General features: G+C 39.4%; 1 protein-coding gene across 1 annotated transcript; it reads left to right on the forward strand.

Moving 5' to 3' along the window:
* Window positions 1-9512: 9512 nt before the first annotated feature.
* LOC145125781 (small ribosomal subunit protein uS9) lies at window positions 9513-10212 on the forward strand. The gene has a single exon (XM_079061194.1). It carries the CDS (start codon window positions 9598-9600, stop codon window positions 10033-10035), a length of 438 nt encoding a protein of 145 aa, XP_078917320.1. The 5' UTR covers window positions 9513-9597; the 3' UTR covers window positions 10036-10212.
* The last annotated feature ends 328 nt before the right edge of the window (window positions 10213-10540 follow it).

Genomic DNA, 10540 nt, shown 5'->3' on the forward strand with positions numbered 1-10540 from the left:
GACATCCCCTAATTTCTCGGCCAAAAAATACCGATTTAATTTATGCTTTTTAAAATAAAATCAGAGAAATCTTTTTAAAAGATGTTGCAGAATTGGTCCCCAAAACAAAACATGATAAGAGTTTATCAAAACCTTTCTTTAAGAAATATATAATTTCATTTCATATCAAAACATCGGGATCTCATGTTCCGATACAGATCAAAAGCATAAGCAAGACATTATAAGCCTTTCAACAGTTATTTACAACTACTGGCCTATAATCCAAAAATCTCTCATCATCCTCCGACTATGCTCGGGGACCACTACCTGTAACATAAAAAGCTGATTGGGTTAGGCTTGGGAGCCTGGTGAGCATATAGGGTTTTCAACCCACAATAATAATAAACTTATTAAGTTCATCAATCAACAATAACCCTGATTACCCGTTCCCGTTATCCAAACTTTACATCCCTAAACACTTATCACAAGGGACCTAGCCTAAAGAATATCATCGGGATGGACACTACTGCTAAGGGGTTTCCTCAGCCATACATGTCCTAAAGGCAACCATGAGGGGGATGGAGTACAACAAATGAACACCCAAGTTCATTAACACCTACAGGTTGCGGGCTTGCCAGCGTTCCACTGGACTGTCTAGAAAAGTCTGTGGTCGTCATCCAAACTCCGCTAGATGACTGGATCACAATCACATCGAGGCCTCTCATCATTTTATTTCATCACACATCAACTATCTACCCATGTTTTACCCAACATATTTGTAGATAAAAATACATATACAATTTAAAACTTGTATAAAACATCTATTCAACAGTCACCTCAATTAAACAATTAATATAATTACACGTAGCACGTATTTTATAGAAAATACTTCATATCTAGGTGTAAGATGAAGGTGACTATACACTCACATGATTTGATGATAATCGGGCAGCAATTCGTTTCCTAAAACGTTCGTTTCTAATAAAACCGGGAGTTTTATTCAGAAACCGGGCTCTGCAAGGGTCGGGCTTCGAAACCGAAAAGATAAATTTCTCGGGCTTCTCGGGCACTTCGGGGCGTATTCCGGGTGTTTGGTATAATACCGGGGCCTTGGGGGAAGTTAGAATGAAGGAAATATTGAAAAAGGGGTAAAAATGGACAATTTCTTAAAAGTATCCGAGAAGGCTCGCAAGCCTTCTATTTATAGGCGAGGTCCGAAGTCGGCTTAGAAGGAGGAGTCAGCAGCGAGGACACGCGGCAGCAGCAGAGCGAAGGTGCGCAGGTGGATCGCACGTGGGTTGCGCATGCGAGGGTCTCGCTGTCGGCCTCTGATTGGACCGAGGTCTAGGTCCGAGACTTCGGACGTGGCACTCCATGCGAGGATCGGACACGCGATAAAGGAGTACGAGGCAGCTTCTGATTGGCCGAGCCTTCGGTCTGAAGAGAATGCGACACGCGTCGACAGGTGGCCTCGGATGACTCAGCAGTTCGGACACGTGGCGCGTTTTGGGCGAGGGTGAGGTGGCCGAAGTCCACGTATGCGAAATTTCTCGATTTTTGTGCAAAAAGTTCTAAAATCCATAACTTTCGTATACGAGCTCCGTTTTTGACGTTCTTTATATGCACGCGTAGGTAAAATTACGCTCTACAACTTTCGTTTAGACTTCGTCGGCTAATTTTGACTTTAATTTTATATTATTATTTTTAACAGACCGGGACAGGAAATCCGTTAAAAATTCATAACTTCTTCATCCGACATCCGTTTTCGTCTGTCTTTTTACCGTTATGCTACTATTGACGAGACCTTCGATTCTCATTTAGGTCGTGTCGGCTAAAAATCACTCGATCTAAAATTCGAGTTTTTAGCTGTCTACTGCTAAGCTGAAACTTCGAAAAATCATAACTTCCTCATACGAAGTCAGATTTGGGCGTTCTTTTTATACATACTCTCGGTTTAACGAACACTACGACTTTCGTTTAGATCACTAAGGCTAAAAAGTAGTTTATCAAAAACTCACTTTTTACGACATTCGGCACCGTGCCGGTTTTGTCGCGAAACTTCGACATGTCATAACTTCTTCGTTATAACTCGGATTTTGGTATTCTTTATATATCCGTAATCCTTGTCACGACCACTACAACTTTCTTAATATATATCGGCTTTATCTAATATTTATTTTTGACGCTCATTTTTATTCTTAATTAATTAAACCCTAATAATTATGCATAAAACACATAATTCACATAATATTCACATAATTCCTTTTCATTTCTTCAAAATGAGTTACAAAGGTTAATCTAGACTATAACTTCAGTATTAATGCCTAGCCTAGAAACACGGACGTTACAATTATCTCCCCCTTAGGATGATTCCGTCCCCGGAATCACACATCAGCAAACAAATGCGGGTAGCGACTCATCATGTCACTCTCCATTTCCCAGGTGAGATTTGGACAATTCGTATGTTTCCATCGCACCAGCACTAAATCGACCATCTTGCGTCGCAACTTCTTAGTCTTACGGTCAACGATTACCTCAGGTTCTTCAATCAACCTCTTGTTTTCATCCAACCTTAATTCAGAAATGGGAATTATGTCGGGCACATCTCCCGTGAACTTTATCAAATAACACACATGAAAGGTGTTATGAATACCCTCCAGTTCTTTCGGTAATTCTAGCTTGTAAGCTTGATTCCCGATCCTCTGAAGAACTTTAAATGGTCCAATAAACCTTGGACTCAACTTTCCCCTTTTACCAAATCTTATAAGTCCTTTCCACGGCGAGACTTTAAGTAAAACCGAATCTCCAACTTCGAAGGATATCGGTTGTCTTTTCTTGTCAGCGTAACTCTTTTATCGATCTTGAGCTGCTAACATCCTTTCCCTAATCACTTTCAACTTTTCAGCAGTTTGATGGACTATTTCAGGTCCCATAAACTGCTTTTCCCCAGCCTCCAGCCAACTTGACGACGTTCGACACTTTTCTCCATATAAAGCGTGATAAGGTGTCATCTTGATGCTTGAGTGGAAACTATTATTATAGGAAAATTCTACTAGAGGTAAGTGTTCATCCCAGTTACCTTGGAATTCTAGGGTACATGCTCTCAGCATATCCTCCAATATTTGAATCGTTCGTTCACTTTGACCATCGGTTTGAGGATGGTAAGCTGTACTCAAACACAACTTGGTTCCCAATTCCTCTTGTAGACTTCTCCAAAACCTTGAGGTAAAACGACTGTCACGATCGGATACAATCGTTAACGGAACACCGTGAAGCCTCACAATTTCCTTCACGTAAGAATTCGCAAGTTTATCCATAGACCATTTCTCGTTAGCGGCTATGAAATGCGCACTCTTAGTGAAGCGATCAACGACCACCCAAATCATGTCGTGACCGTTCCTTGTTCTGGGCAGTTTAGTCACAAAATCCATGGTGATGTCTTCCCATTTACCCATGGGTACAGGTAAAGGTTCTAAACTCCCATATGGTTTCTGATGTTGTGCCTTAACCCTAGCACAAGTTACACACTCGGCCACATACTTAGCAACATCAAGCTTTATCGTCGGCCACCAGTAATAGGGTTTTAGATCCCTATACATTTTGTACTGTCGGGATGAATCGAGTACATGGTTTTGTGGGCTTCTTCCATCAGAAGATCTCTTACTCCTCCCGTCTTAGGTACCCAAATCCTATCTTTGAATACCTTCAGCCCTTGACCGTTTGTATCAAACACCAACGTTTTACCCAAACGTTCCTCATTCCGGTCATTTTTCTCTAAAGCTTCCTCCTGAGCTTTCTTTATACTTTCCACAATTGTCGAGACAACTTCAATCCTCAACACTCTTGGCCTTTTCTTTTCAAGATTCACCTTCCGACTGAGAGCATCAGCAACAACATTTGCTTTACCAGGGTGGTAAAGTATCTCACAGTCGTAGTCCTTGAGTAACTCCAGCCAGCGCCGTTGCCTCATGTTCAATTCCTTCTGATTAAAGAGATATTGAAGACTCTTATGATCAGTGAAAAGTTTGCATTTAGTACCATAAAGATAGTGCCTCCATATCTTTAAGGTGAATACTACCGCTGCCAACTCCAGATCATGAGTGGGGTAGTTCTTTTCACGCTCTTTCAATTGCCTCGATGCATACGCTATCACTTTATCCCTTTGGGTCACAACACAACCTAACCCAACTCCAGAGGCATCACTATAAACTGCGAAGTCATCAACTCCTTCAGGTAACGAAAGAATCGGTGCTTCACACAATCTCTTCTTCAACTTCTCAAAGGCTTCCTTATGCTTCTCATTCCAAGTATAAGTAGCTCCTTTGTGGGTCAAAGTTGTTAATGGAGTAGCAATCGAAGAAAAGCCTTGGATAAATCGGCGATAATATCCGGCTAATCCTAAAAAGCTTCGAATCTCCGTAGGACTTTTTGGTTGTTCCCACTTCATTACAGTTTCAATCTTTGCTGGGTCAACCATTATTCCTTCTTGGTTAACCACATGACCTAAAAATTGGACTTCTTGAATCCAAAATTCACATTTGCAGAACTTTACATACATCTTCTCCTTTTTCAGAACTTCTAGCACCTCACGCAGATGCTTTTCATGCTCCTGCTTGCTTTTCGAATAAATCAAGATATCGTCTATGAATACTATCACGGATTTATCAAGGTATGGTTTACAAACCCTGTTGATCAAATCCATGAAAGCTGTTGGGGCATTGGTTAGTCCGAACGACATAACCAAAAATTCATAGTGTCCATATCTTGTTCTGAAGGCAGTCTTTTCGATATCCTGCTCTCTCACCTTTAGTTGATGATATCCTGACCTACGATCGATCTTCGAGAAATAGCTCGAACCTTGCAACTGATCGAACAGGTCATCGATCCTCGGCAACGGGTACTTGTTCTTTATTGTCGCTTTATTCAACTCTCTGTAATCGATGCACATTCTCATGCTCCCGTCTTTCTTCTTTACAAATAACACCGAGGCTCCCCAGGGTGATGAACTAGGTCGAATGAAACCTTTGTCCAATAACTCCTGAAGTTGTGTCATAAGTTCTTTCATCTCTGTTGGTGCTAATCGATACAGTGCTTTTGCTGTCGGTGTCGTTCCTGGTAACAAGTCGATACGAAATTCTACTTGTCGATCAGGGGGCAATCCGGGAAGATCTTCGGGAAAGACTTTCGGATAATCACACACCACCGGAATATTCTGCACCTCCTTCTTTTCCTTCTTAGCATCGATCACGAACGCTAGATATGATGTACATCCCTTGGCCAAACACTTTCTGGCTTTCATTAGGGAAATGATTCTAGAGTTTACTCTGCGTTTGTCTCCATACACCATAAACGACTCTCTCCTTGGCGGGTTTACTTTTACTTTCTTCTTCTTACACAATATTTCGGCATCATTGGCACTAAGCCAATCCATTCCTAAAACTATGTCGAGACCATTTAACTCGATAGGCAATAATTCCTCATGGAACTTATTCCCATCCAAGTCAATGATGATGTTTTTCATACGATGGCTAACAGGTACAAACTTGCCACTAACAATCTCGACTATTATAGCATTAACTAGTCTATCTACAGGCAAAGCTAGTTTTCTACCAAATTCATGCGAAATAAAGGAGTAATTGGCTCCAGAATCAAACAAAATTTGGGCAGGCAATTCGTTTACGAGAAAGGTACCTGAAGCGACATCGACTTCTTCTTTTGCAGCTTCAAGTGTCATCTGAAAGGCTCTCGCCTTCGGCTTTGGTGGAAGATTGGGCTTTGCTGCCTCCTTCTTCTTCGGACAGTCTTTCAAAATATGCCCTTCTTCATGGCACCCAAAACATACCCTCTGGTTGGACGGACACGCGTTGGCAAAATGCCCAGTCTTTCCACATTTGTAGCAAGTCACCCCCTCACTACATTTCCCAGAGTGCTTTTTCTTGCACTTCTCACACCATTTAACTTCGCCTCCTCTTCCTCCAAACTTTTTAGACTTTGAAAATTTGCTTTCCTTGTTGGAACCTGAAGCTCCTTCAAAATTTCTCTTTTCGCCAACTTCTGCCCTCTCCAGACCCTTCTCTCTGATCTAAATCTCAACATTCTTAGCAGCCCAGATGGCGGTTTTCAAAGTGGTTGCTTGCTTGACCCTCGGACCAAAGTCCGCTGGTAATCCGAGGGCAAACTTGTTGACCTTAGAGAGTTCAGTTGGAACTAGATGAGGAACAAGCTTCATCTTTTCCGTAAAACTAGCAGCGTATTCAATAACGCTCATCTTTCCCTTCTTCAAATTCTGGAACTCATTATTAATTTCCATAAGATCCTGCTCAGAGCAGTATTGCAATTTCAGTTGTACCACAAAGTCTTCCCAAGACATATTGCTAGCTTCACCCTTGGGCATCGAATCAGCTAGTAACTTCCACCAGCTCAATACACCAGATTTTAACAGAGGAATTGCAAGTGCGCTCTTTTGTTTGTTGCTGCACTCATAACTTTCAAACATCGTCTCCATTTCGGACATTCAATTCATGACTTCCACCGGTGTCGGACTTCCAGATAGACACGGTGGTTTGGATGCCATGAAATCTTTGTATTTGCATCCGCGTCCATCAACTCCTCCATCCTGGTTGTTTTGTCTAACTATCGGTGGGTTGGCTTGACCAAGAGTCCCACTGTAGTTCCCTCCTACTGATTGCCCTTCATTCAATTCGGGCTGTTCAACAGGTATCGTAGTTTCTTCCCTATTTTGTTGTAGTAATCGCCTTGTTTCCTCCATTTGGCGATCTGACATCATCTGTATCATTGCTTGTACCCCAGCCATCGTCATTGGCTTAGGTGTAGCTCCTACAACAGGTACTTGCTCAACTACTTGAGGTTGAGGTTGAGGTTGTTGATCCCTGTTTCCGTTTGCATTTGCAACTCCACTACGAGTTCTTGCCATTATAATCTATATACCGAATAAGGCGAATTTAGGTCTTTATCCTCGATAGGTTTTTAAATTCCCTTATTACTCCGAAACGTTTACATGTTAGTTCTAATATTGTAATCGTATGCTTAGAATCCTACACACATAAGGTTTCCAGATCCGGTCGGCAACATACCATAGATCCGAACAAATAATGGCATATATGGCAAACATATAGCATTTAGCACATAAAAGCATCTTAGGCATCTTTCCTAAAATAAACTAGTGCTTGTGTCTAAAATATGGTAGACACTCATCTCACAATCATCACTTAGCATTCTAAGTTTAAGTCTAGAAATCCTACAATTTCTTAGTTCGCTTAAACTAATGCTCTGATACCAACTGTGACATCCCCTAATTTCTCGGCCAGAAAAGACTGATTTAATTTATGCTTTTTAAAATAAAATCAGAGAAATCTTTTTTAAAGATGTTGCGGAATTGGTCCCCAAAACAAAACATGATAAGAGTTTATCAAAACCTTTCTTTAAGAAATATATAATTTCATTTCATATCAAAACATCGGGATCTCATGTTCCGATACAGATCAAAAGCATAAACAAGACATTATAAGCCTTTCAACAGTTATTTACAACTACTGGCCTATAATCCAAAAATCTCTCATCATCCTCCGACTATGCTCGGGGTCCACTACCTGTAACATAAAAAGCTGAGTGGGTCAGGCTTGGGAGCCTGGTGAGCATATAGGGTTTTCAAACCACAATAATAATAAACTTATTAAGTTCACCAATCAACAATAACCCTGATTACCCGTTCTCGTTATCCTCACTTTACGTCCCTGAACACTTATCACAAGGGACCTAGCCTAAAGAATATCATCGGGATGGACACTACTGCTAAGGGGTTTCCTCAGCCATACATGTCCTAAAGGCAACCATGAGGGGGATGTAGTACAGCAAATGAACACCCAAGTTCATTAACACCTACACGTTGCGGGCCTGCCAGCGTTCCACTGGACTGTCTAGAAAAACCCTAATAATTATGCATAAAACACATAATTCACATAATATTCACATAATTCCTTTTCATTTCTTCAAAATGAGTTACAAAGGTTAACCTAGACTATAACATCAATATTAATGCCTAGCTTAGAAACACGGGCGTTACATATACCTTATATATTTTCTTTCCAACATTCATTTTACACACATAATGACACAATTTACAATGATAATACATTTGTAACTTTGAACATTAATCATAAGATGTCATAAAGAAATTGTATAAACATATCATAATAATTGATGTTTCAACTTTGTAATGAAACAAATAATTTGTAACATGTGTCCAAAGTTGCAAATTTATATCTACCCACCTTTTTGAAGTTAATTCAAACAAACTTATATCTTGATGTTATCCAAATCTCCACTTCTAGACATCTCCAAATAATCATAAGCAATAACTCAATATACATGATTTTGTCTCGCAATGCCATTAATAGCATCAACTATTAATCAATAAACTCATTGTTATCGTCAAACATCAGCTTATTCAATAAAGCTTGAACACATAAATTTTGAATACATTATGATTTTCATAAAAAATGATCAAATTTCATCAATCAACTTGCATTTGCATCACTTTTACTAACCTATAACTTATCAACTTCATCTTTGATGGTTCTTGACTCAATCATGTTAATGTTATAAGAAAACTTGTTTTTGTTACTCATTGTTCTGTAATCTAACATCAAATGAATCATGAAAAACAATTTTTAACATTAAGGTTAATTTTATAAACCATAGATCATACCAATTTCACCGGACAAGAACAAGTGTCGGTTATTTATCTCAAATCCAAGATGATGTTATATTCTCTTTGAATTACACTTGATTTCACCAAAATTTGAGCTTCTAACACAAATAAATCGCAGAGGTGACACACACACACACACACACACACACACATATATATATATATATATATATATATATATATATATATATATATATATATATAGTTCTAAAGATTTTTGAGGTGAGAACTGAGAACGAGCTATTATGCACATATTATTCCCGACCGCCCTAGGACTCCTCGATCTTAGACTAATTATACACTTAAGATGGAGATACTCTCGTGTGAGGGGCACATGAAGACATTTAAATAGATATCCACAAATGCAATAAGGATCGACAATGCAAAAATATAAAACATTAATGACAGGTTGTGTCAAATTTTTGAAAGTTAAGACTCATAACACGGATTTGTAAAAACCAATGACCATTTATGCAATGTACTCTAAATTCTTATATATGCTTATTAGAATGCTATGAAATTTGAATTATACAAGATTTTAGTGTTACCGAACATTGTCAACATTTTCATTTGTCTCAATGTCTAATTTTCTAAAGAAAGAAAATTATATGATCATGTTTTCTCCAAACGAATCAAAAGCCCGTCCTCTAATGGGCTAATGAAGCAATTGAGCTTTAAAACTTCATCTAAAGCACATTTGAAGAATATCTAACATTCTAATGGATCAAATAACCCAAAAAAACATATATTCAGCCCATAAGAATGAAGCCCAAAAATTTTATAACAAAACCCTAGCACAGCTCATAAAACTCCTCTCTCACAATTCATCGCCTGACATTTTCTTCCTCTCAGAGATCACTCTTAGGCAACTAGGGTTTCTCACAAACATGGCGGCAGCTCCTCCAAATTCCGTCCAATGCTTCGGCCGGAAGAAGACGGCGGTTGCCGTAACTCACTGCAAGGCTGGTCGTGGCCTAATCAAAATCAACGGTGTCCCAATCGAGCTTGTTCAGCCTGAAATCCTCCGATACAAGGCGTTCGAGCCGATCCTTCTTCTTGGACGCCACAAGTTTGCTGGCGTTGACATGAGGATCCGCGTCAAGGGTGGAGGTCACACTTCTCAGATCTACGCAATCCGTCAAAGCATCTCGAAAGCTCTCGTCGCTTACTACCAGAAATTCGTTGATGAAGAACAGAAGAAGGAAATCAAAGATATTCTCGTGAGGTACGACAGGACTCTTCTCGTTGCTGATCCGAGAAGGTGCGAGCCGAAGAAGTTCGGAGGTCGTGGTGCTCGTGCTAGGTTCCAGAAATCATACCGTTGAAAACAGAGTAATGTTATTGCCCTTTTTGAAACTATCTTTAATTTGTGTCTCGTTTCTTTTTCTGAGAGTATTTTGCGACATTGTTATGGTGTTATCTTTCGTAGAAGTTTAATTTTGTTAGACTGTTTTCATGATTACCTATTTCCATTTTTCATATAATCGATCATCGTTTGCTAATTATGAAACTTTATTCCTGTTTATAATGCTTTGATTCATTCCTGGTTTTTTGTATGTCTGATTGTATGCATACATTATAGTTGTTAATGTAGTTGATATAAGCTTAGCTTCCTTTCTTATTCATAGAAATCAAATTAACACCTGCATTGTGGATTATCCATTCTTCTTGAATCACAACAACCCAACCAGGGTAGTGAATCTGCTTTTGATATATCAGGGGTGTTATGGGAATGTTGTAGTGATTTAGTGATCTCATTAAGTCGTTTTTGCTTGTGGGCATCCTAGATTTTTATAATCAAAACAGAAACCATCTTTTAAATTCCAATCT

This window comes from Lactuca virosa, chromosome 7 (assembly GCF_052849685.1).
Source record: "Lactuca virosa cultivar CGN04683 chromosome 7, Lactuca_virosa_CGN04683_v6, whole genome shotgun sequence".
Lineage (NCBI taxonomy): Eukaryota > Viridiplantae > Streptophyta > Magnoliopsida > Asterales > Asteraceae > Lactuca > Lactuca virosa.